The sequence below is a fragment of the Patagioenas fasciata genome, chromosome Z (assembly GCF_037038585.1).
Source record: "Patagioenas fasciata isolate bPatFas1 chromosome Z, bPatFas1.hap1, whole genome shotgun sequence".
Lineage (NCBI taxonomy): Eukaryota > Metazoa > Chordata > Aves > Columbiformes > Columbidae > Patagioenas > Patagioenas fasciata.
In genome coordinates, this window is record NC_092560.1 from 30253691 (window position 1) to 30281585 (window position 27895).

The following is a 27895-nucleotide window of genomic DNA, read 5'->3' on the forward strand; positions in this document are numbered from 1 at the left end:
GTCAAATTAGTTATGCTGAAGATCCTCATAAATCTTAATTGTGAATATAACTGTGCTGGTTTGACTGAAAATGGATTAGTTTTCTTCATGCAGTTAGAAAACTCTCTTTTTCATAGCTATCATGCTCATTATTTGGACTTAGTTTGAGAATAAGAGAGAACACCCAGCACAGAGTTAATGTTTTTAATTGCTCTGGTCTGAGAGCCAAGGACATTGAGGAGTCGCTGTGAAGGTATGATGATGAGTCTGATCATTGCCTAGGAAATAAAAGAAGAATTCTGTACCCAAACTATACATACTTTAAAATATTTATATTAAATTTACCATACCAATATATTCTATCTTAATTTATTTTGTTTATTTAACACTGCTGCATCTAGGAGACTTTGAACCACAGGCAGAGGCTGCCGACCAAGACATCTTCTGTAAGTTTTCCCAGTACCATGCACCAGCAGTATTTGATCTTCCTGACAAAGTACAAGACAAGACTACTGGACAGTGAGAGAAACTTCTGTGACAAGAATACAATGATAAGAATACAATGCAGCTACTGACAACAAAACTGCATACATGGCTTTGCCAAAAGCTTTTAAAATTTCACTGTATGCTGAAGTGTGCTCAACTTCCTTGTTTATATCACAATTTTTCTTCAAACTGATGAAAAACTTTTAGTTAGAACTAGTAATTTTAAAGCATCTGCAAGCAATAATTTCAGAGCAGACCAGATTTATGCTTGTACATTCAAAAGAAAAAGACTGTTCAAACTAAATGTTTAAAATGCATACAAAAATTCAGTGAGCATGTTCACAACTACACTGACACGGAAGACCAATAAAAAGCAGATGCCATTCAGTAACGTGCACACAGTAGCATCTCTTGTTCTGCTACCTCCACCATATCTAAGCTAGTAGTATTCAACATCATTTATTTACCTCTCACACTCCAAGAGTTGTTTACTAATGTTAGCCCAGAGCTGATGAATATTCCCCAAGCACACAGGCAAATGCAAACTCTTAAGCTGGTCAGTCATCTGGAATTCTAGGTAATGATCAACTGCAAACATAGAGACAAGATGCTTGAAGATTTTTAATTCATTTATTACCAGTGCACAAGAGAAGTAACTATCAATAAAAACTCAGAAGATATACAGTATTTTTTTACATGTGGTCAAAAGTAATTAGAATATCACAAGACCATGAAAGTAATATTTCCAATTACAAATGAGAATTAATGTTAGGATTGCAGTGGAACAAGACAAAAAGCCTCAGAAGCAGTTCCAGAGCACAAGGCAGATCCCCTTTAGTTTGCACAATGATAAAGGTAATTGACAATCTTTGTGACTATTGAGACAATGTTACAATGCAAGTTTCTGTACAGTTTGATGTAAAGAGATAACCAGAACAGTAATTCTAGTATATTTTAACTGAACTTGCTTAAGCATTTTTGCTGAGATGGCTACTAAAGATGCTGGAAGATTCTACACCAAAAACATGTTATTTTTTTCCCAGCTTTTTTGCATTACTTATAATGTCATTCTATTGCAACGTGTAAATCTCTAGAAATTAGCTGTATCCATTGTATATATTGTGTTTATATTTTATACAAATTAAAGCAAAAAATGTTAATTACTCAGGTGGTATAAATCTTATAGCATTTTGCTAGCAAAAAACAAAACAACATGCCAAAATCACAGTACGCAGTATTGGTACCCAAAAATTGTAGCTTCAATTAATCTGTTTCATTTTTAATTCGAATTCTACATAAATTACTACTGAAAGCTAATGTTTAAGTAGTAAATAAATTGGACAGTTGTAGGTCTAACAAAACCTGTTGACCCAACTGTGAAAGCTGATAGTTTAAAAAAAAAAAAAAAAAAATCACAAATAATGCAGAACAAAAGAAGTGTGATGCATGCAACTGAGTGAAAATGCATTGAAGAAAACTACTGCACTCCACCTTAAAATGCATCAGTTTTAGTTATAACAAGACAATCCCCATAGTCAGAATGAAATAAAGCAAATATTTTAAAGATTTAAGAGCTGTTATCAAAAATAAATTACATTTTTTCAAGTTAAAGAAACACTGCTATGAAGGCTGAGAGCCAAGCAGCCTTTCAATGGCTGCATTGATGTCTCCTCCTGTTGCTATTAGCGCTTGTAAGTTTGCTTCACGGTTCAGAAAGCCCATTGCACTCAGCTGCTCCAGTTGTTGCTGAAATCGAACTTCTGGATTTTGTAACTGCTAAGAATAAGATCTCAAGCTATAAAAGCATAATACACATTTAGCAAAGTACAAGATTTAAACATAGTTGGTTCTGCCCCGCTCTGTCTTATACTGATTTCTGACGATATGTTTTTCAAGATCCGAGAACTACACTATGATATAAATTCAATTCACAATTGAATTTTTTTTAACAAGTCAGAGCAGCTTCAAATTTTAAGAGTACCTACATTTACATGACATTATTGAACTACAGGGAAAGCTGCTTGTTTGATTAAAAAAAAAGATTAAATTAAATTGGGTAAATTTATGTCCCATAAACAGTTTCTTACAAATATGAGTATGGGTATTTTTTTTTAATGAAACAGACTTCAACCTAGTAATGTGGAACAGTAAGGATGATGATGATGTCACTGCCTGCAATAGTGAATGTCACAGGCTCCTTTTCCTTGACATGAAAATCACCTCTTTCTTAATGCTCCAAATATTCATTGCCTAAAATTACCTAAATTCTAATGGTTTGAAAGCTTCAGCCTACTGTAAACTGACAGCTGTGCTTTATGGGACGATCCCACTCACACAAACTCATGGAAAACTCTGCATTATTTCAATTGTATGATCTTGAGTTCAGAGGCATTTTTTAATCAGAACAATTCTAGGAAAATAATATGCTACAGTAATACCAAGAAGTTACTTTTTTAAACCAATGAGTTGATCTAGATACCAACACAAAACCTGTGCAGCTACTGCTAATTTTCCCTTTGTTCTAGTTCAACAGTTTCATATATCAAGAAATTACTACCAGTATTTAAAATCTTCATATGTTTCCAAATCAAGACAATGTAAAGACATGACCTGGAATTTAAGAACTGCCATCCACCTGCTTCCCCCAGGCAAAACTAAACAGAATGTTAACTCAGTAGTGTAAGACCTGACTGACAGCATAAGAACGGAAAACGTATGAGAATATGGTTTCCTACAGTGACATTTTCTCATGGTTAGATAACAACGGGAAAAAAGTCTGTCAGATCAGCAAGCTGAACTAACTCACTCTGTGGCAGCAGAGGAGGAAGCAGCAGGACTGCCCCGCCACCAGCAGTCTGCCATTACACTGGGTACATACGACAGTGGCAGGGTGCTGTTTCACACAGCACTCTCAAGACTTAACAGCACGTCTCTGTTAAAGCTGGTCCTGCTCACCACCCTACAACTATTGGCAAAGCTGTGACCTTCGCTCAACTTCTGGAACTCTCTAGAAACCCTTAATCCCACTTGGTGCGGTATCAACAGGCACTGCAGTCTGGACCTGCACAATGTCAGTGAAGCCACACAACAAAGGGTCTAAGTAAGTAGAGCGTGGCTATGCCAAAGTGTGGGACAGAGGCTTCGTCATAGCTAGAGAGTAACAGCAACAGAGACAAAAGCACAGCGGTAACAGTGTTGAATGTGCTTAAGCCTTTCTCTTGCCTGAGCCCATGCTTCACTTGTCAGTGAACCTTATCACCTCATTCTGACTCAATATTTCCAAGCATTTCAGAAATTCAAGGGTATGAAGATAAGCATATAAAAATCAACTGCGCAGAGGACGCCTCTCCACAAATTTGATTTTTTCAAGCATACACTTGCACAGCTGCAGCAGCACTTTTAAGCCTCCTCTGCTCTGCTTTAATGAGAAGTATCCAGGGAGCTCTCCCCTCAACTATCAGCCCCCTTTCTAGTGGTTTACAATGAAAAAATAAAGGAAGAATTAAAGGACTGTAGAATATAGTGATGTACTTTACCTGAGCATTTGCACCAGCAAGTGCCTGCAACATCTGTTGGACAAACTGCTGATGAACAGGTTCAGCAGTTCCTGATGCTGGACTTGTATTTTCACTGGGAACAGAACTAGGTACAGTGGACCCTGTTGGAGCTCCAGTGCTTCCCAATCCACCTAAACCAGGATTGAATCTGCATAAATGACAGAAAAAGAAATACACCATTTAAACAATAAATATCAGCTTGCCTCTCCTCATTTATTTAATTACTGAGTGAAAATCCTGTCATAAAGTAGGTGACAATTTAACTAAAGTACTAAGACAAAGACCAGAGTCATCCCTGTTTAAAAGTACATGGGAGGCAAAAATGGAACAGATTCTAAAATGAATTTACTTAAACTAAAAAAGGCAGGAGGAAGAGTCTTTAATAAAACCTGTGTAAACCTCTATGTGCAAAAAGAATGACAGCATAACACAAGAGAAAAGTTAATGTCTAAATTTATAAGACCAATTCTTACCCTGGTATAAGCCCCGGTGCTTCTGTTGCTAGTGTCTGCAAGCCCTGCTGAATCTGCAGCAAAGCCTGCATTGCTCTAGGGTTTGACATAGCTGATAATGTGTCAGGATTCTGCATCTATGAAAAGGAGAGAAACTCTTAATCATATCAGATGTTCAAAGTTAATATTTACCACTAGATGTTTAATAGAGTCCGACAATTTCAGAACTCGTTTTTCAAGCTTATCTTCGCATATTTACATTAAATTCTTCAGGTTTTTGTTGTGAGGTTTTGGTTGTTTCTTTTTTTCTTTGGTGAAAAGTTATAGAACGTGAGCAATGAACTCTCTAGGTATGGACAAAGCCTTTAAAATAAGAAGTGCACAGGAAAAATATTTTTCATTACTTCTTTTAGCAGATTCTTTCATCTTTCAAAGCATGGGACTGTATTAGTCCAACATCATTCTAGAATTAATCTCCTGTATCATACTACTGGTAAGCAACAACACTGAACACAATGAAACTTGGCCAATAGATACTTAAGAAAAAGTTATACAATATTTCTTTTTCGTAACTAAAATTAGATCACATCATTTTGAGCATGACTATTTGTGCATGTCTTCATGTCTGTAGTGCCCTCATACTGCAGAGAAACACAAACACACTGCAAAACATACAAGCAAGCAAACATATATTTCAAAGGCTCTCATTCTACTGTGACTTCAATTAAAAACTGGCTTTCACATCCACAGGTGATAAGGTAAATCCTTTTCATTTCTGAAATTACAGATCCAAAACCAAAACTAATGGTCTATGCTCACCTCTGCTTAGAGAGATGTCACAGCTAAGTAAAAATCATGTGTTTCAGTCACAACACAGTCCTGGTAGCCAGACCTACTTCAAGTAGCAGACAGGTTTACTGTATCTTAGCAGACTTCACTGGGCAACTAGACCCTATTCCTTCTGCTGCAAAAACGTTTTTGATTCACACAGAAAAACACAGAGCAGAATTGCAGAATACGAAATGAAGAACTCTGGTCTAGAATACAGGTGCATAACTAGACTTAAGCATGGCAAGTTATTAATTCTCTCAATTTATCTCTTGGAATTTTAACTTTCTGATACCTAAAAGTCAGAGAATAACTAAATATATAGCTGGTAAAATTCACCCAAATTTTAAAGAGGAAAACATTTTGAGTTCTCCAAAGAAAGCTACTGCAATTACTTTAAGAAAACATTTAAATCACAACTTACTGTCTGATATTTGGAGTTGTTTTACAGAAATTGCAGCCCAACAATTCTCAGAGCACTTAGGTGACCTGGATCTTGTCTCTATTAATGTTATTAATTCCAGCTGTTAAGTAGCAGCAATCCTTGTTAAGACTTGTATTAAACCTGCAGATGCAGTCGCTCACAGATGAGTTTTCCTAGCTCTGCTGGGCAACTGCCCTTTATTGCAAAAGATGCTTTCCAGTATGTAGAAGAACAGGAAACAGTTTTGGCCACTCAAGCCCCTAATACACATGCCAGTAGATAAGCAAGGAAGTATGAGCTGCAATATTGTCAACATTCTGAGAATACCCAGATATTCCTCCACTTCACCTGCTCATGTTGCTGATCACCTGACCTAACATAGTGAATACAATGGAGAACTAGCTGTGCAGATAAATCCCAAGGTGAAACTGACAGAGACACCCAAAGGAAACAAATTATTCCTAGTGCGCCTTCATTAATTACCATTTATTCACAGATTTCAAAACACACATGCTCTTCAGATATTACGGAGTCATCACAAAGAAGTGGGATTATGAAACACTACAGCTATTCATGTGCTTGAATCAATTTAAACAGTTTCTTCTGAATAGTGAACTTGCTACTTCAATTCACGTATGTGTTAATTATTTTGCTCAAAACTGCCTGTGTGCAATCAGATCTTGGCAACATATATTTTAGTCTGATTTGCAAGGACTGCCTAATTATGGAACTCAGGCAGTAGATTAACTTTTCAATTTGTAAAAAAAATAATTAAAAAAAAAAAAAAGTCTTGCTTGCTCCTGTATAGGGTAGCCAGTACTACTCCACACACTGCAGCAGCTAGAATCAAGCAGATACCTGGGTTGCAAGCACGGTGTTGTTAGGAGGGGGAGATGGTGGTAGAGCAGTCTTTACAGTCAAAAAAACTTCAGAACAACTTGGGTCTTTCAGAGAATGCTGTTAAGATCTGCTTACCCAAATACTTAAGGCACATTTGAAGAGGTACGAGAAAAGCATGGTGAAATTTTATTCTGGTAGTGGGAAAAGTACTAGGCTTTTTATTTGCAAAACAAATCATGTCACAAACAGGTGATCTCTGACTGGTGCACAGCAAGACAACCATTTCTTCTAAACAAAGAAACAAGAGCAAATCTAGGCAGTTGTGCTAGCAACATTTAAAAATATCCACTAAAGGTCAGGTTTACCTTTTGAAAGGAATAGAGACACAAAGAAAGTATTAGTAAGGGACAACCTAACCTGTTGTCTAAAGCTAATGAAAATACATTACAGAATCTAGCTTTTAGCCAAATCAAAGAAAGCATCAGTTTATTGAAAATACTGTTCATTGACTTGTAGACTTTTATTAACAGCTAATATTTAATCTTACTTGCTGAAGGAAAGTAGGAAGTTGTTGTCTCATTTGTTCCTGAAGTTGAGGATTTCCAGCAAATAAAGGATTATTCAACATCATCTATTAGACAAAAATATTTAACTTCAAAGGTCATGCAGTAAAAAACACAGGGGCTTTTAAGACAACTTCTTATACAGTCTATGAAAATAGACTCACAGAATAATAACAATCTATCCCTTTTGCCAAAACTTTTTATGAACCACCAACCTGAACACATTGCAGGGGTTATTTTTAAATTTTAAAGGGGGGGTGGGCAGGGACTGTTGTTGTTGGTTTGGTTTTGGTTGGTTGTGGTTTTTTTGTCTTTTAAGTAAATGAATTGCCAGATACCTGCAAAGACCATCTCGCTTATGTTACAATAAAGTATTTTTCTGCTCAGCATCCACTACAGATCTAAGTCATAGTTTCCCCAGGAGTATCACTTGAAGTCAGGGATATTTTCCCAGTGAATATTTAATAAAGAAAAGATAACATAATTTTAATCTCAGTTCAGGATTTGACTCTGGATATTACTACTTTAAGTAAAATTTGAGAGCACTTCTATGATACCATTCATAGAACAGCGTCTGCACTTTTACAGTGAGTCACAAAAGAAGTTAAAACCAGAATAATGCCTAGATTTGGCACCAGCTCACCTCCCTTCACTTCTCTCAGGCTACCAGGGGTATTTATTTAGTGGAAGATCTACCTTAATTTACAACCAAAACATTTTTTGTCTAACTCATTCTTACGCTGAGTCACAAGTTTAGGGCTGTAGAAAACATACACAAACTTATTTTAGAAGCATGCCTGGTATGATGTACAAATGAAAACTAAAGCAGCTCATTACAACAAATTGTTAAATTTAAGTAGGCAATAATTTCAGTGAGTTAGGCATTAACATTAAAAACTGGGCCATTCACTACAGACAACTTGAGATGTTGCCACAAGTGAAAATTTAACTGTATCACAGATTGAACTTTTGTTTCTTTGCTTCATTGCATACATTACTACATCAAATGCATTTACCTGCACTGCAAGATCAGGATTCTGGCTTAATGACTGCATCATGCTTCTCATATAGGGTGCAGACAACATGTTCTGCATGAGTTGTGGGTTCTCTGTTATCTGCTGTAATAAGCTCTGCATTCCTGGTGTATTGAACATACCAGCTTAAAAAAAGTAAAAGGACACTTCAATAAACATATTTACTATCATGAGACTACCTAAACCCAAGGTGTAACCACTCCATTTCTATGAGTTTTAGCACTTTAAATACAACTCAGTGTGGTTCTGCTTACATAGATGCATCTACCTTAAAAGTTAAGACCGAGGCTGTATCCAAACAAGCAGTCCCACGAAGTATCTACATTATTAGCTGTCTTCACATTTGCCTCCAAACAGGAAAGATTCATTTGAAGATTCCCTAACTTTGTTACTTTAAGGCAGTACACAAGTACTGTTATCATTCATAGTTTACTTTTTCAAGTTTGTTTTTCTACAGAGGACTTTGATACTAGTCAAATGTTCTACATAAGTTAATAGCAATAAAAATGTGGAATCAAACACTCGTTCTAAAGAAAGAATCATTTCAGCAAACTGCTAAGTATGTGTAAATATATACAATTGCAACAATAAACACACCTCCTAGTCCAGGTCCCAAATTTGGTGCAGTTGAGCTCTGCCCCGTACTGTCAGAGGTGCTATTTCCAGCACTACTACTGTTACCACTCTCACCAGTGGTGCTGGTGTTTGTTGTGGAAGTCTGCGAGCTGGACTGAGGAGCCCAGGGATTTGGTAGAGGATCTCTGTTTTCTGTTCGAGATGGCTGACTGTCCCCTCCTGTTGATGCATTGCTTACTAAAGAAGCAAATGGGTTACCTCCAAACTACAGAGGAAGAAAAAACATCTCATGTACTAAAGCAAATAATTTTTAAGTCTCCTATAAACATCAAGTTACCCTTCCAGAATTACACATGAAGATAAATGTTCATGGCTCTTGATCAGTTATACTCACCATCCTACAGTAATTTATTGCAAATATTCTGCAAATATGCTAACACTGAGAAATACTAGCACCTCCAAAAAAATTAAATCACATTTCTTTTCAAAAGTAGTGTTGCTACTACACTGGTATTTTGACCAGAGTAAGATCATATAAGATCATACTTGTTTTCAAGTTCAAAGTCTTCTCTTCCCATGTTAGGTTTCAAGTTACTAAACACACCCTTAAAATTCTGAGATCCAGGAAAATTTTTTAAGGCAAAGAATTAAAGGAATTCAAATTTAAGTAAAACAGAAAATCATCAGATTCTCAAACACACACAGCCATATCTGTATTTCTTTAAGCTTAGAAGAGCACAGAATTTTTAACGATCTTTCCTCTGAAGACTAAGAGGACACATAGTGACTTTAGGCTACAACACATGTTTTGTCAAGTACACATTTTGGAAACGTACATTACTTACATGCTTTTATTTTTTTAAAAATATTTACTTTCAGTGGCATTTCCAATCTTTTCTCACCTGTTCCTGTGCTGCATTCAACATTGGCTCCTGAATATCTGTATACATACGGCGCAACGCATTGTATCCACCTGGTATACTTTCAAGGTTGCTCAAGGCTCGGTCTTGGTTTCGCATCATTTCCTGCATCATTGCAGGGTTTCTAGCAAGTTCTAGTGTCTAGGGAAGTGGAACATTTAATAAGAAATCCATTCTAAAGTGAAAACATCAGCATTTGGTAATATCTCGGTTCCCACTGTCTAACCCAGTTATCAAATTATGACTAAAGTAAATTCAAGATGTCAGCTTAGTGGGAGTCAACTGAATTAGATATTTAACCAGCATTCTACCACAACTGTCAATATGCTGGCTGGGTCAGGAAGCACTGCCTAAACAGAAGAAAAACCTCAAACGAACTATTATTTCTTCATCTTTTCAACACAATATACTCTTATCATTTTTAACATCATTACAACAGACAGTCTACAATATGAACTTTAAATATCTACATTTTCTGATACCTTCTGCCACACAGCCTATGTGACATACCATCTAATTTTAAAAGCACTCAGGAGCACCTACAGTTAAATAAAATTAAGATGTGTAGTATTTTTTATTATTATTACTTTCTGTAAACTCATTGTTGGCTAAACAACAGAAGTTTTCAAGTACACACAGGGATATCCAGCTCTAACCTCAGAATATGTGATTACACAGTCTTCAATGTCTTTCAAAACTATACTGCAGATTTTCTGAATTGGACATTAACAACTAGAAATACAATCATCGGTTGCCTACAAGCAATCTTTTACGGATTTTCTAACAAGCCTAAATACTTCAAAGATGTTTAAACACTCAACTAAGTATGTCAAATTCCTGCTCTGTTGTTCACAGTTACAGTATAATTGAAGGTTACGAACTTACAGTGTTCTTTCTACATTACCTGTCTCATTATATCTGGATTATTCAGCATGTGGCTGATTTCTGGATTTCTTTGTATCAGTTGCTGCATTTGAGGATTAGCCATAATCAACTGCCTCATCAGGTCAGGATTCGAAAGCATGCTCTGAACAAATGGATTTTCCATTATCTGAACCATCATTTCTGGGTTGGACATAAGTTGCCGTTGCATCTGACTTTGCAGTTCTGAAAAGTTTGATGTATTTAAGCCCAGGCTACTCAGACCCGCCAAACCTCCAAGGCCACCTTTAAGGGGATGAAAAAATATAATTGATGTTTCAGCTTCTAGTATACTTCTAAACACATCCAAGTTCTTTCTAAATGCCACGTAATTGAACATATCCCATGCTTCAAAATGAAAACTCCACCTTTGCAAGGCTGTTAAGGAGTTATCCACTAAGAGTTTGCTTCTTTAAATAACAAGACACATAACCAAACATCCAACAAACTGCATCTGAAATATAACTTGACACAATTCTCTCATTTTCCACAGCTAAGATACGAGGAATGTCTGAGTTTTGGGACCTTAGGTTCTGCCCACTCCCAACACTTTCCAAAGCATTTATCGATCTCTTGGTTTGACTATAGCCAAGAGAGATCTCTCAATGTGACTCGTATTCCCTATTCTAATTAATATTAGAGCTGCTCTTATTACTAAGGCATCAAGAACTAATACTGCCTCAAACTCGTTTCCTCTGCTGAGCCCAAACAAAAATTTTCAGAAGTTGTTGGTCAGTGTGAAGAGCTGTTTATACCTAAAAAAGCAATTGCTTACTATGGTTATCTTTCCAATTCTACCTCTCCCCCACGCCAGGAAAGCAAATGAGATGAACAATGAAGCAATAACTCCACTGTGATTATGGAAATAGATAGCATTTTAAAGTCAATAGATTGCAACCTGTTTATTCATAAAAGAGAAAATAGATAATGCTATCAGACTTGGAATCTCAGAAATACTGAATTGTAAGATTAGCAGAAATTTTATTACTTCTGTTCCAGATCTTGCCTTCATGTTACAGATCCAACTTCATCAATACTTTCCTCACAGCAATTCAGATGCACTTTTAAGAGCACAAGGACACTGGAAGGAGTTTCATCAGCCATAGTGCCAGAATATACTATCAGTGGCACCTTACTGCTGAAGGTGAAACAGCACAAGTCTGAAGTTCTGCATATAAAATTAAGGAAACAACTGATGAATTACTCGTCTTCTACAACCAACACCACAGATATCTGTAACCAGTTTTTTGGGTGGTGCAGTTGTAGGGTTTTTTTGTTTATTGAGTTTTGTGTGTGTGTGTGTCTTGTTTTTTATTAAGTTCTGTCTACATTAGAATAAAGCTTCAGGGACAATTACCTGAATCCAAGGGAAGACACCCACCATGCTACCTAACAAATATCCTTACCCAAGCCAAAAGGGTTACTATTCGTTGAAGCTGACGTTGAGGTACTACTGCTTGATGTTGATGTGGTAGCAGTACTCCCAGTGGTGCTCGTTTGTTGAGCAGCATGGTCTTGTGATCTAGAGAAGCAAGTTTAAAAAGTTAGTTTAAATAATGCCATTAAAGACAAAAATAGTGTCATAGTTGAGAATCTTAATTTGCATTTTGTTTATTTCTCAAAAATCACACTTATTATCTCTAGATGACTTCCTGTAACAACAAAAACAAATAAACAAAGCCAACTACAACAAAATGTTTCTCAGACATCCGTATTATCATCAGTTTTTCAGAACAGTAGTTTGAAACATTAAGGAAAAGGATGAACACCACTGCAGCTATTACCACCTTCTTGCAATACCCCGTGATGACCACCAGTGAATTGTTTCCTCTGTCCTTACCTTGCTTTAAGGATCCTTCCCTTGTTCTACTGTACTCCAATACTACTTTAAGTCTAGGGCTTAAAGAAATGAAGCCTAGCAAGATTTAATGACAGATTTATTTAATGCCACATCTTTAATAGGATGCTTTACTGAATGTGAAATTCAGTTAATGTGTTACAGATATCAGAATCTCAATAACCTTTAAGATTTCAAGAACAAGGTAAAAACACAGTTACACAAAGTTAAAACCAGCATTATTGAGATCTAAGAACTGAGCTTGTGTAAAGCTAACCTGGTCTCTATTCAAAAGAAAAGACACTAGTTTGAAGCCCAAATCAGTTCTCCGGGCCCGTCAAACAATCAATATCATAAATGCTTGTATTGGTAGAATACAGCATAAAAAAACTTGTAGAAACTATGAACTCAGATCTCACACAAAGATTTGTGGATTCAACAGTAGTGATGGCTTGACTGGAAGTGAGTTGATTCTATTCATGCAGTTAGAAATCTTCCTTTTTCATAGCTAGCATGGTCATTTATGGACTTAGTTTGAGAACAAGAAATAACACCCCAGAACAGATTTCATGTTTTTAATTGTTCTAGTTTGAGAGCCAAGGATGTTCTGAGCTCTCTGCCCACAGATGTGAGGCAGCTGGCAAGGTGGGCATGGATGGGTCAGACCTTGGCTGACATCCAGACTGATCAATAAGAATACTCCATGCCATTAGCATCATGCTACATATGTAGGGAGAGTCAGGATTTTCTGACTAGTGGGATAGAGACACATTCTGGTTCCTGCTCTGTTTTGGTGGAGGTTCTGTTTGGGAGTTTCTTTAGTTTGGCCTTTTGCCATACTGCCATTTTGCAGAGGCCTCTGGGACTTCCTGCCTTTTTCTTTCTTCTCTCTCCGGGATTGGCTGTTGGGACCAGGTGCTGCTTCCTGGGACTAGCTGCTCAGTGTGGACAAACATCATGAGGAATTGCATTGAGTATCTTTTATATTCTATTTCCGTTTTATATTATTAGTAGTAGTATGTTAGCGTTGTCATTTTATTAAACTGTGTTTATCTCAATCCAAGTTTCTCCCTTCCCTTTAGATTCTCTTCCCTATTCAGGGGTGGTTTGGGAGGGGAGTGAGCAAGCAGCTATCATGTTTATATTGCTAGCTTGACTTAAACCATGACAACAGCATCTGGGGAGGTCTGGGGGGTCCTAAGGGGATTTTGGGGGTCTGGGATCCCAAAGGGGGATCTGGGAGGTCCTAAGGGGCATTTGGGGTCCCTAAGGGGGTTCTAGAGGGTTCTAAGGAGGTTTTGGGGGGTCTGGGGTCCCAAAGGGGGATCTGGAGGGTCCTAAGGGGCTTTTGGGGTCCCTAAGGGGGTTCTAGAGAGTTCTAAGGAGGTTTTGGGGGGTCTGGGGTCCCAAAGGGGGATCTGGGAGGTCCTAAGGGGCATTTGGGGTCCCTAAGGGGGTTCTAGAGGGTTCTAAGGAGGTTTTGGGGGGTCTGGGGTCCCAAAGGGGGATCTGGGAGTTCTAAGGGGGTTTTGGGGTCCCTAAGGGGGTTCTACAGAGTTCTAAGGAGGTTTTGGGGGGTCTGGGGTCCCAAAGGGGGATCTGGGAGTTCTAAGGGGGTTTTGGGGTCCCTAAGGGGGATTTTGGGGGCTCAAGTTCCATACATTAGTTCATTTCAGAGTACCTTTCAGCTACAGTAAAATTCTCTGCTTGTTCCACTAATGCAGAGACTGGAGAAAACAAATAAACAAACAAAAAACAACAAGCAAACCAACCAACCCCAAACAAACAAAACCAACAACAACAAAAACAAGCCCAATAGACACCTCTTATCTAGAGGCTTCCCTGAGGTTTCCAAGAGTTCTCTGACTCCAGGCGAAACATAATCTACCAAAGCCACAGACAGAAACCAAAGGAAAAAATACACACTTCACACACTTTAAAAGTTCTTTCACCAAATAATCAACATCGCTTATAAGTAGTGCATCTACTCATGTACTCTGCTGATTTGACCAGCATTCTTGTAAACAGGGAAATAAAACATGGTATGCCAAGTCATGATGCTATATGGTACCATGGGACCAAACTGCCTCATTCAAGATCTTTCTGATGTTCTGGATGTGAAGAAGAAATACATTTGAGTCCACAAGATCTAACAGTTCTTCTAAAACTTAAGTCCATATTGATTGCTATTAATTTAGTTTCGTGTATTTTAATTTGTATTCCTCTTTTGTTCACCTTCAGGTCTATCAAAACACACAAAGATTCTGCTGAATGAAAACCAGTTCTAGAGGAAACCTTTCAGATAGACACTAACAATCCAGGAAAAGGAATACCTGAATACTTGGTTTTGACATAAGCTGCCCTGAGACAAGGCATCAGGTTAAGCTCTCAGCTCCTGAGAAGAACAAGCATTAATATTCTGTAACATTAATAGCAACTGCAAACTTTGAACATGAGATGACTACCATTAGCTAAGCAGCTGTAACTTCAATAAGAAATATTATAGACCATATACTGACTGTAGGTCTTTTGCTAGAGATATTTGGCTTCCTTTGGTCTATGAAAAAACACATAAATCTTTGCTCTGTAAGCAAAAGGAAAATAAGCAGCATAAAACCCTATTTGTTTTTTCAACTGAGAAACTATTTTGAAAAGCAACTGTACCTCTTCACATAGTAGACAAGAAAGGTTCTCAAAGCAAGACAGAAAAGTAGAATAAACTAAAAACCTGCCATTCATGGTGCTTCTATGGAAACTGGGGGTATATATCTTCAAGAAAACAGTTTGAGTGCCCAATTGGTCAGTCTCAAGTCTTCATATCCACTTTGCCATTACATTTCCTCCTGTTGCTTGTGAAAAATTATAGGTGTTGACTTTGAACTTTGTATTGAGAAATTCAAGGCATCTTCACTGCCCCTTGCTAATCACTCATTGCTAGTCTGACACTGCATGGGCCAGGTCAGAAGATTACACTGGAAGCCTGTATCATTCTGGAAAATGTAGCATATAGTAATAAAATTATCTTTTTTCATCAAGGATTGGTTGGGATGTATGAGGATTCCTGTTTAAATGTTACACATCTGATATTGTTTAGAAGTGAAAAGATCATCTTTGGGTTGTGGGAAACTCCAGCAGGTCTGTGGAATCCTTGACAGAGTATGGGAATAGAGGATATTAAGGTTTATCCTTGAGAAGGATGGGAGTAAAGGAGTATCCGGAGATATTAAGTTGTACCCATGAGAGAGAAGGGAGTACAAGACTAACATGGATGACAGCAAAATTAGCTTATGAGATGCTACTGCTGTAACTTGTAACCAATAGTGAAGAGACACATGAACTGGTAGAATTGTATAAAAATGCACTTGTAGCAATAAATGGCAACTACTACTTTAATCCTGGAAGAACTTGGTCCATGTTGTTTGTCCGTCTCAACCGCGACATCGAGTCTAGTTTTAGAAAAGAACTTTTGTTTATTCAGGTATATGGCAGCAACAATAGCAGCAACCGTTAACAGGAAAGTAAATGGCAAAGCATAAAGCGTTTGGGAGCAATCTGATCTTGCTACTCATGGCTGAAAATCAGCACTTGGTGGGGCACATCAGCAGGCTCTAAGTCTTTCCTTCTGGGTCAAGCATAAAATCCAGGTATTTTAGTAAGAAGAATATTGAGGTGGTTCAGGACAATGTCATACCTTTTCAAAAGTGATTTTCATTGTGCTGGCAATTATCCTTAGCAAGTCTTATGAGCGTATTTTCAGTTTATTTGAGCAAAGCTAACAAGTGTTATGTGAAGATAGTGTAGGTACATGCAAAGAGTCTGTAGTTTTTTGTTTGTACTTCAATGTTGGAGACATGATTAAAACATTCTGAAAATAACAGTAATACACTCTTGGAAAGTTATTTTTAAAAAGCAGGAGAGAGAAGAGACATGGATTGCAATTCTGATAGGACCGACACAGGGATATCAAAAATTCTCCAAAAGCCATAAATGTGGCATTATGCATGGGTGATCCTTTGGCCAAAAGCAAAGCACAAAGAAGGCATCTGAGACTAGCACTGGTATTTCACTATGAGTCGTTATTACAGGTCCAATCTATGAACCCTCTGAAGACTATGCAAGTCAAAAGCATCCTGCTATCATTATTTATGAAGCCTCTCTGCCACAAAAGCAAAAAAGTAGAAGTTATGACAACAACAGAATACTAGTTCAGATGCAAAAAGCACAAAACTGAAATATTAGCTAACATCATACAGAAGAATGTGATGGCTATTGGGCCTAAATTTCAGGGTAGGGAGGCACAGAGCAGACAAGAGAGACTTCTGCCAGTACAAGCAAAAGTGTTTTGGTAGAAGCAAGACTCCAGGACACAGAAGATCATTCCCCCAGGATATGAGCATGGAATCGAAGACATCCATTTCAACAGGTGCCTACATTTAATGCTACTAACCTCAACAAGTGCCTAAATTTAATGCTAATGCTACTAATAGGCCTCTGTGACTTTGTGAGGCTTGGAAAGTATATTTCCTGTCTCTAAGTTCTATGCTCTTTTGTTTATCATAGGACATTTTCCCACAGAAGGAGATCCTGACCACAAGCAGGAAAGACTGAGGTGAAAGAAGAGAAAGAACACTTTCAGTCTAGAACAACAAACATGTTATTGACTAAGCAAGCTAGATTAAATTGAGGGATAACATTACCCTACTCACCAAAAGGATTTTTTAGCTCAGATTTTTCCTTCTGAGCATTTCACAGAAAGTAACAGGCACTTGACGTAGCTCAACTGACGAAACTTCCTCACCATGATACTAAAGTCATATCACCAAAAAAAAAAGATCTTAAAGTCCAAGTCTCTCTGTTCAGCCAGATAAATTAGTCACACTAAAGCAGTTCTCATAATTTTCTTTCCTTGTTTTACCAAGACAGTAAGTAAGGATTCACTAAAAGTTTTCACACATGAAAAGAAAACTGCATAACATATATTGAGATTGGGTAACTAAGAACTATGGAGCAAAAACACAGCCAGCACTCAGCCACTAAAAGCAAAAAGTTAAATAACAACAAAGCAAGACACATTCAGAAACATTAACCAAATTAAAATACAAGACAAACCAACAAAAAGAGCACTGTAACTAAGGAGCTGATTGAAGTGATTTAGTCAAAATAACGTTTGCCCAACAGAAAGCTGTCACATTAAGAATTCACAGTATTTTTAATTCTGAGAGGTAAATAGAAGATATCACCCATCAGTAAGGTTACCTGTTTTGTGTTTTGATAACCAGGTGAACAGTGAGTCCATCGTGAATTCCATGCTGAGACAAAGTATCTTGATCTTTTAAAATTTTTCCAGCGAATATCAACACAAGCTGATCAGTGTGAGACTTGAAACGCTTAGAGATTTCTTCCTTGAACTAAACAAAAAAGTTAATATACATTTATGTAATTGAACACTGAACTATATTTTAAAAAATTTAAGGACAAGTCCTTTTGCTCCTATAATGTATTACCCTACTAGCAATGCACATTCTACTTTACAATCTAGAGATACTTTATTAAATTTTCTCAACATTTTTTGTCCATAGGAAGATGTGAAATAGTTATTTCTTTTTCGTACAATAGAAATCAGAAGAGTTTCACATCTAGATCGCTAGCTATATAACTAGTAATGACAAAAATCTTATTCCACTTAAAGACTACAGTGACTTCAATCAAGCATGCTTCCATGACAATAAGTATGTACCAGTATATATACTACTTACTTATACACACATATATATATACATTTTAAAATACATATATAACTACACACTAGTGAGTACACAATAATACACACACACATCACTGAAGCCATCCACTGCTGAAACACTGAGCGTGCACTGTCACAAGTACAATAAATGTGTCTACACTTCTGCTGGAGCTGAAGAGAGAAGTATCTTCTCAGACATATTTTTGCTGCTTTGCATGTGTCAAAAACAGCATCCTTTCCACACAGGCAAAAGTGGCTCTGCTTTCTCATTCAACACATAGCATAGCTACATGAAATGCATTTGTAGCCCAGGGCATGGGGAATAGCCACATTCTTCTGCTGACCAGGAAATCATACCCTCATTAAAACAACTGAACATGGAAGGCCACCTTCTTGCCTTCTTAGACAATAATAACCAGGTTATGCTTTGCCTGAGTTCTATTATTCTCTACAAAAGTGCTGTCACTGAAATTACCAAAAAAAAAAAAAAAGTTTCGCAAAATGTAAAAAAAAAACAAAACAAACCACAAAAAACATATCCAAGAAAAACACTAAGGAATGACTTAATTATCAGAAAGCCAGAAGCCAGATAAATTTATTCAACATGATTAGTCAGTAGGCTAAGTATTTTTAAAATGATCGCAGGCAGTTAGGAAGTCCTTCAGAACTTCAGTCTGTTTAACATTTTAAAATTCAGTTGGCCATGCTACTTTAAAAAACATCCCAAACATCCTATGGAATTCTCACTGCATATAGGAAAATAAAATATTAATCTTGCAATTAGTTATTATTAATTACACTTTATAATAGGCAGGACTAAAATAGTAGAATCCCATTGTATCATGTTTTGAAGGTGAGTCTCCAGTTGAAAAAATTTATAGTGGATGGAGGCGGAGGAAAGGAGAGTCTGAGAGATAACAGAGGTACAAAGTCTCCATGTTTGGATAGGAAGCTGTTTTTCATTAGTTACAAGTCTGCTCACACAGTTAGTTCCAGTTCTTGGGGAAAGAACTTTTAAATTCCCCTTTATACTAGCAACATTCAGACTTGTAAGTATTCCAGAAAGTCACTCAGTCCGTTCATTCCCAAAGCAGGTTACTTATCTGAGTTATTCCTGACACAGTTACCGAGTCTGTTCTTCAAGGTCCTCAGTGACTTTTTTCCAAACAAACCTATTCCAGTGTTCCACTATCCTATTTCTTTGTTGCCCTGACCACAATGGACAACACAAAGATTATTGCTCTCTTTAGAATAAAGGGTTGCAGTAAGGCTAATCTTTCCTCGAGGGTTATGTTTTCTAATCATCATTCCCACCACTCTTCGGATTTTCAAATCCAATTACATTGTTTTGTAAGTGTGGTGCTCAAAACTGCCCAAAATATTCCATACCAGTTCTTATCTATACTTAGTGGAACAAAAGGATAAACCTCACATCCTGCAAGCTATATTCCTATTTATAAGAAAAAGTGAGAAATCCATGCGGGAAAATATTTATGTAACAGTGCTGGAAAATATCCGTTTAACAGCTATAAACTTTAGACTCTTTTCTGTAGGGCATCTATTCAGGCAGTTGCTTCCTATTTTGCATTCTTCTGGTTAATTATTCTTAACACACATTCCAAAGTAATAGAAAAACAGCAGAAATACAATTTGGTACAAAGCTAATGCATAAGAATAAAGAAATACCATACTGCGCCAAATCAAAGAGTAATGTCATTTATCCAAACCCATTTATTATTGTATTTTCCATAATATACTGTGACAGTGAGATCCACAACTTAATTCTTGTCAGGAGCCTGTAGTGCAACAATATTCACAGGATCACAGAAAAACTCGAATTGGAAGAGATTCATCAGGATCATTGAGCCCCAGTCCCTGCTCGTCACGGGACTACCTAAAATGAAGTCATATGACAAAGACCATTGTCCAGATGCTCCTTGAACTCTGAAAGGCTTAGTGACATGACCATTTCCCTGAGGAGCCTGTTCCAGTGCCTGATCACTCTATCAGTGAAGAAACTTTCCCTAATGTCCAATCTGAACACCTCCTGATGCAGCTTCATTCATTTTCTTGTGTCAGCAGAGAGAGGAGATCAGCACCTCCCCCTGTGCTGCCCCCCTTGAGGAAGCTGTAGACTGATGAGCATTCTGTTCTCCAAGCTGAACAAGCCAAGTGATCTCAGCTGCTCCTTGTAAGTCTTGCCCTTGAGACCTTTCACCACCTTGGTTGCCTGCCTCTGGACACTCTCTAATAGTCTGATGGTTTTCTTCAAATCACTTCATCTTAAACCAAGCCCTGTCACACATTTCTGGAAGCTGCTATTTACCTATGAAGTCAAGGAAACAAAACAACATTTATGGAACATAACCAAACAGTATCTAGTATTACTAGTACATAGGCATCAAAGGCTATACACTTCCTTTTCCCTGCTTGCATGTAATACTATTTAAGTGACCTGCAAAAATGCTACAGTAAGACATGAATGCAACAACCAATGCACCAGAACTCCCAAAACAACCTCTACAGCAACGTAAGCGCAAGATCCACATGCACAACAGATCTCTTTCCAGCCATCATAACAAAACTGTAAAGAATAATGCGCCAATTTTGGCTGAGGTGTATTTATATAAAAAACCTGAGATGCCAAAAAAAGAGTCAGGTCTCTTTTATCAGCTTCACTTGCATTCAGCACAACCTTGGGACTCCTGAAATGACAAGGTATAAGCAGAACCAAGCAAGTTTGACACTTCATTCCCAGAAGACTACCACATAAAACCTAAGTCATCATGCAAGACAGTGTGCAAATGAGTCTGATGATTAGTATTAACAGGCAAAGATACTATCAGTAACAGACTAGGTTTGCAAAATTTATTTTTCTGCTTAGGCATGGGTAAGAGAATCATCTATACCTATGTAAAACAGAATCCCCAAAACATTTTCAATACAAGTCAGTTTTTCTTTTTTTAATTGTCAGCATGTAACATGTTGCTTCTGGGGGACGGGGAAAAAAAAGGTTTAATAAGTCAGATTTCAACATCACCTGATCTCTAACAATACTGGAAGATGATTAGCCTTAGGTCAGAGTTCAGCACAAGTCACTACAGTTGCACTGCAAAATAACATCAAGGAGGAGAGAAGACTCTTTACCACCCATCTTCAGTATTCTTAGTGTTTCACTGTTAATGAAAGACAATGACCATTGTCTTGTCAACTGGAAGGCTATTCCTCCACAATAAAAGGAAAATCCAGAAGTTCTTTAAATTCAGACAGCAAAAGGACAAAAGAAATGTCTGGTAATTGCATTCTTACTCCCACAGACTGTATCTGTTTAGTTTTTATAGGACTCCCACCACTCTTATTGGCAACAAATAATTTGGGGCATAAGGTGCTATAGCACTACAGTAGTGAAATGCAGCATAAACAGTGAAGCCAACCCTCTCCATTTTCTTTTCCCTAAACGGAATCATAAATATCAATCTAGTGTGTATCACCTCAGAGCCTCAAATGAAACATATGCAACAGATAGCAGAGTGCATAGAAGAAATGAGATATGATGATGGGAATTAATACAAATTTAGGCAGTTGCAAGAAAATAAAATTTGGTACTGTTTAAATCTTCAGTTTGTACAAATGAACTAAACAGCACTTTCAGTAAATTACAGTTAAAATACCTTGTCACCTAGGTAAACCAAAAGCAGGAGTTCACAGTGCCACTGGAAATTACAAGCTTTTCTGTCCAATTCTCCTACCGCACTGACTCTTCCTTTTTATTAACATTTAACACTCCAAGTTAATAATACTAGGCATTCTGATATTACAAAGGTGTTCAGTTACATCTGAGCACAGAAAAGGCTTAAAGTTCTAAAGATAAAGAATGTTTCGCCATACCTAACACCTAGCATATTCACAGAAATTAGTTAATTGTACACCTCTAGTAACTGAATACAATAAAACCAATGTAAAGTTATATCAGTTTTACACATAATTTTTACACGAATCAGTGGAAAGAAACACAATGGGCATCGGACTGAAACAATACTAGTATCAGGACAGAGGCCTGGTTTCCCAAGGGATAAAAGGAGAAAGCATTCTTACCCAGACTGAATTAATTTAAGGTCACAGACTCCTCAAACCACAGCAACTTGTAGAACTGACATGAACCAAACCCAAACTAGCCTTGTTGAAGCACCTTGCCCACATTACCATTGAGAACATTCACATTTTTTTAGCATTGCACCAGCACTTCTTGTTTACGCTTTCAATTCCCATGCCATTTATTCTCACATTCACACATTTTTTAAAAATTCAGACCAATACTCAGCTCAAAACAAACAACTCAGCCTCTTTCATTCCACATTAACACAACAAAGGTTTTGCAAAGCAAGTTAAGACTTCTATTACACCTGGCCAACCTGATTGCCTTTGAAGGTTTTTGAAAGGTATGGTGGACACCACAGCATTTATGCGCAGTGCTGAACACATGCTCGTACCTGAGCTAGCTAAACGTTTTGTCACTGAACAAAGCAAATATCTGAATACACTTGAAGTAGAACAGCTGACTAAACAGACTGTTTTGCACTGCCACTTTGCAGAATCATAATGTAAACATTAATCTCTTTACATCTGACCATGTGACAAGTTGGCCAAGGAAGGGCCTGGTAAAGTAATTTCAGACAAAATAAAAATCTTAACATGCTAACTGTCTTTTGATAGGTTACCACCATGTAGTGATTCAAAAGCCTTTGCTGACTCACTCTATGACATCAGAAACAGCAACTGTAGTAACACTACTATCCATTCATATGACAAAGTGCTGCATAAAAGGACTAAAAAGAGGAAAACAAATAAATGAAAAATACTCCCCCAAATCCCCTCAACCTTGGCTTAACAAGACATCTTTAAAAATTAAATTAAAGTAACAGCCTGAAAGATGCCTCAGGAAATTAACATCCAATTCTCACTGAGAAGTAACAGAAAACAGGCACCTAAAAACTGCAACTGCTTTGAAAATACTAAGTTACAACTTCAGCTAATTGACAATAAAAAAGCAAAGTTGCTGATTCCTCCCACAACAAACTGTTTTGAAAACAGTAATGGATGGCATGGAAGCAAAGGTTTGTATCTAGAGGGCTGAACTGCAGTCTATGTTCTCAGCAGTCCCTCAAATAGCTCTACTACAAAGGAAGATTTTCGAATCACATTACCTTGTTCAGCACTGCTGATCCAAAACACAACCACAACCATTTAAACTTTCAACTGCCATTCCTATTAACACACACAGTTAAGCATATTAGATGGACTATAGTCTCTCTTACAGCCATGTCTAGCAGTTTCAACAGGGTCTATCTTTGATGAGCTCCAGCTTTCTCTTATACAATAGAATTAATGGCTATGGGTCTTCTTGACCCAAGAGTTAAGGAACCAAACAAGCATGACGATACAACCGCTGGTAGCTGTGGTGTCCTTTGCTGGTGAATCATCCTGGGTAATCTTACGACTGTGAATTAAATTGAGCCAGTGAAAACAGGGTTTCATTGCACAATTCTTGGACACCATAAAGGAAGGGGGATGGGAACTTGTGGTTTCAAGCAGGAAAGCACTTTTGGCATACCACCCATGGTTTGCAACACATAAACCATAGTTAGAAAGTACACCCAAAATTAGACTTCTATATTCCATCTTTCATGACTTGATGGAGTTACTATCTTCCTGTGCCCTTGCCAATGACTCATCTGGTTTGACAACAAATTCTTTCCTCAAATCTCTGCAACTGAACCAAAAAACAAATTCAGATCCTTGATGAGCTTACAAGGCTAGTAGCCCATAAAAGAAAACTGCAGCAGTGCAACCTAGTGGAAAGTGTTTGGGACTCATGTTGTGACCAGTTCCATCCTTTCCAGGCATCTTTCAGCATGCCACTCCACTCCTCCCTCCATGCTTTGGCTTAGAAGAAATGGTTAGCAATACTTCTGTTCTCCATGAAAGCCCTTTGTAATCTACTAGTGGAAAGTGTTGCACTTGCAACAGAACTAGCCTGTTCTCTAGCAAGCCCCTGAGACTGGAAACAGGCATAAAAGGATTACGTGTAAAATGAAATTCTTGCAGTAGAGATTCTTTTTGAGAACCTACCCTATATTTTCTTTTTTCACAAGAGAGAGTAAGTTGTCTTATTCTTCAGCTTAACTGGGAGGATCTTGGGCCACATCCATTTTTCCTGAGGAAACACTAAGATGTGAGGTGCTGTCAACAGAAGAAGTCCTTCTCATCTGACCTTCTAGCTAAGCACCTTTAAATTGTTTGACTTTAGCAAACTTTAAATTAAAGGTGATACAGAATATAGTCATGAGTGGAGTACAGACATAATGGCTAACATTGTTTTTAGCCTGTCAGTGGTATGGAACAATTAACCCCATTAACAATAAGAAGTCTAAATGTAAGCATTTTTCTCCATGTCACCATGTAATCCCCACTTCTTAAGCTTTTGACCTAATCTTACTCCCAGGAATTGTCCCGCCTTATATAGCCAAGGTTCATAGTCACAAGATTAAGAATTTGACTGGAGTCTAAAATAAATACGAACAATATTTTACTATGACATCTTTGCACAGCTGTTCGTTCATCAGAGTTTTCTCTGCTGTTGGCAATTTTAAACTGTATGCAGGACAATCTTTAAAAATTCTGTGAAAATACAACTTTATGAGATCTCCACTTGACAAAAAGCAGAGTCTCAACACAGTGTATACATTTACAGATATAATCCAGTAGGTCACGATTTTTTGTCCATAATTTAGTGTAGTACAGAAGGCACAATATTCATGTGTTAGTTTAAAAAAAATGCTATAATCTGTTAAGTACAGTAATACTAACAACTGCTGCTGCACTGAAGAGAAATTCCATAAAAAGGTTGAAGGTAAACAAAAATGGAAAAAAACCTACAAAATAACCAAATCTGTCTTGCGTGGAACTAAACTCAATTTCAGTAACTTTTCCAGATGAACATTACTCTGAAATCCTAAAATAATCACAAGATTGGCAATAACTCTCTGCAAGAACTGCAAGCTTCTGAAATTATTCATGCAGATTTGCTATATTCAGTCTTCATTGGCCTACCAGTTAAAAATATACAGCAAGGCTTGTTATTTGGTTTCAGAGTTACAACAGTCACAGAATGCACAACTTGGTATTCTACAGTCTGCATCCTCATGTTAGATCCAATGTACGAATCTCTCTTCCACAAAACATAACAAAGCAACTCCCCTAAACTTGCAAAGACCTACAAAAACTGCATTGATGCGGTCCACAAACCTACGGTGAACAGAAAAGTGAAAACCACCCCTTTCAGACTGAGACTGCTGGGGAAACAGCAGAGAATGTTAAAAAGCAAACACAGTTATTTTACCTTTGGGAGAAATGCCTAGATTAAGCCTGCAGAGAGTAGCTGATAGCATACAATACTGCAGGTGCAAAAACACCAGTGAAGACAAGAGAGTAGTCTCACCCCTTTGGCAGCTGCAGAGAAGACCTCAATGAAACTTATGCCTAGGATGCTTATAAGCCAAATGGTGACATAAGAAACTCTGAATGTAAAACAGACCCAGAGGTAAAAACTTAAAAGAAATATCTGCATTTTGACTCTTCACAGCATGAGTTTGATATTCTAGTCAAGGTGTTGTCACTACATTTTACACTTGGAAGCCTTTTCTTAATGTTTTGTACCTTCCTCTGATAACTGCACAGTATCCTTCAGATCACCCATAAAGAATGATTTCAAGCTCTGTTTCTAGACACCAGTGGCGCCCTCACACATGTAGCCTCTTTTTGGTGAGGTTTGCAGTTACCCATCGCACCAAAAAAAAAGTGAAGTGGAACTGAGTTGCCTCATTCACAGAAAAGTTAGTCTTTCAAAGATATTCTATGGAAAATGAAGCTTCGAAAAAAATGAAACTTCACTTTTGGGAGTACTTTAGCATAACAAGGCCTACACCATTCACAAGTAAGAGACTCTGGGTTTGTAGAGTCTCTATATTACACTTTGATTACACCTCCTCTATCTAATCTAAGCAAATGACGTTCTAATCAATATTTGCACGGAAAACCTCCAAGAAATACAGAAGAATTACAGGAAATAAGTGTTGATGATTCAGTAGGTGTCGCTTCTTCTGTTGAGCCAAAGGCACCATGGGACACCGACTCCCACAAGAATACAAAGAAAACCCTAATAATTCAGAGTCATCCAACGGTACACCCATGATAAGTACCATATCAATAACTAGCACATTTAAGCACAGTAGAAGGTGTGATCTATTTGTATGGCAAATATTACAAACGCAGCCTAAAAGCATGACTACCCTAAAAACAAGACATCTTTGCAGAACCTACTCGCTGTTTCAGATCAAGATAACCACTGGCAATAGAGCGCTGAGACACAGGTGACTGCACACGTTTTCTATAGACATGTTGGCCGGGCAGGCTGAGTCAGCTTCACAGGACAACTCACAGTCCGAAAACGAGCTCCGTGAACCTCCCGAGCCGGCTCCCGGCATCGCAACAGGGAGGAGAGAAGCTGGGGAGAAGGAGAAGATGAAGCAGGAAGGTCCTTCGTTAACCCCGCTCTCCTCAGACGGCAGCAGTCATCTCCCAGACCGGGATGGGCCCGGTACTCGCCGCAAAGCGCCCGAAGCAGCCCGGGCGAGCAGAAGGTGCTTTGTCACCAGGACAGGCCCTCACCCCGCAGCGCCGGGGGCGGAACCGCGGCCTGGGCTCTCCTCCCGGGCCGCCATCCAGCCGGCCCCGGGCCCTAACTCCGGCCTGGCCGTTCCTGCCAGGACCCGCTGCCCGCCCTCCCGCCCCCTCGGCCAGCCCCGCCGCCCCTCACCTGCCGGATGCTGCTGGTTTCCGACACGGCGAACTCCTCCTTCTCTTTGGGAGTCTTTACCGTGACTTTGATGATCCGCGGCTCGGCGGCGGAGCCGGAGCCCTGGGCAGGGGGGTCCGAGGGGCTGCGACCCCCCGTGGGACCCTCGGCGCTCTCCGACATGGCGGAGGAGGAACCGGGGCTCGGCCTGTCCGCCTGCGGCTCCAAGCGGATCCCCGCGACACCCGCTCCCGCTGTGCCGGGCGGAAACAGCCCGGTCGGGGCGCGGCGCGCGCTGATGACGTCACGCTTCGGGGAAGTTGCTAGAAAGGGGCGGTGTCTGCCCGGGCGTGGGTTCGCCCAGCTCTCTTCCTCAGTGCGCATGCGCGGCTCCGTGCCCCAGCTTGGTGGAGTGCGCATGCGCGGAAGGGCGGGGCGACCATTCCCCCTGTCCCTCCCGCTGTGGCCCGCGCATGCGCCGGAGTCTCGGGCGTCCGCAGAGGCGTCGTGCAGTGAGGGCGTGGTTCGCACGTGTTGCTTTTGAAGTTACTTTGCAAACGGTAATAAATACTACCCTTTTACTGTTTCTAAAGCAGCATTGCTATGGAAGCATTCCATAGCTGAGGACAGGGTTGTAAGGAAGGTTTAACGAAGAACTGTTGTTTATATGTAACCGAGGACCTGTCACCTGACCCCAGCTGAGGAGAAGGACCGAGAGACATCGGACTATGAATCCCTAATGTAAAACACAGTCTCTTCCCGGTGTATATGCTGACACCTGTATACATACTGATACCTGTATTTACAAGTTAATTTAGGGGGAAGGGTAGCCAAAGTACCAGGAATCCATATCTTAAATAGACTGATAAGGGGAAGGGTAG

General features: G+C 38.7%; 1 protein-coding gene across 4 annotated transcripts; it reads right to left on the reverse strand.

Moving 5' to 3' along the window:
- Positions 1-1076: 1076 nt before the first annotated feature.
- On the reverse strand, positions 1077-27434 carry UBQLN1 (ubiquilin 1). 4 transcript variants are annotated; one of them, XM_065861240.2, is made up of 11 exons: positions 27036-27434; positions 17674-17825; positions 11987-12102; positions 10564-10826; positions 9642-9800; positions 8761-9004; positions 8146-8288; positions 7114-7197; positions 4496-4611; positions 4002-4170; positions 1077-2241 (listed from the first exon to the last, which is right to left on the reverse strand). In XM_065861240.2, the coding sequence occupies exons 1-11, from the start codon at positions 27432-27434 to the stop codon at positions 2086-2088; spliced, it is 2001 nt and encodes a 666-aa protein (XP_065717312.1). In that variant the 3' UTR covers positions 1077-2085. The 4 variants fall into 4 exon arrangements, with proteins under 4 accessions (XP_065717312.1, XP_065717311.1, XP_071658777.1 ...); XM_065861239.2 differs by having other exon boundaries at positions 1077-2238; positions 27036-27307; XM_071802676.1 differs by lacking the exon at positions 7114-7197 and having other exon boundaries at positions 1077-2238; positions 27036-27322.
- Between the last annotated feature and the right edge of the window lie 461 nt (positions 27435-27895).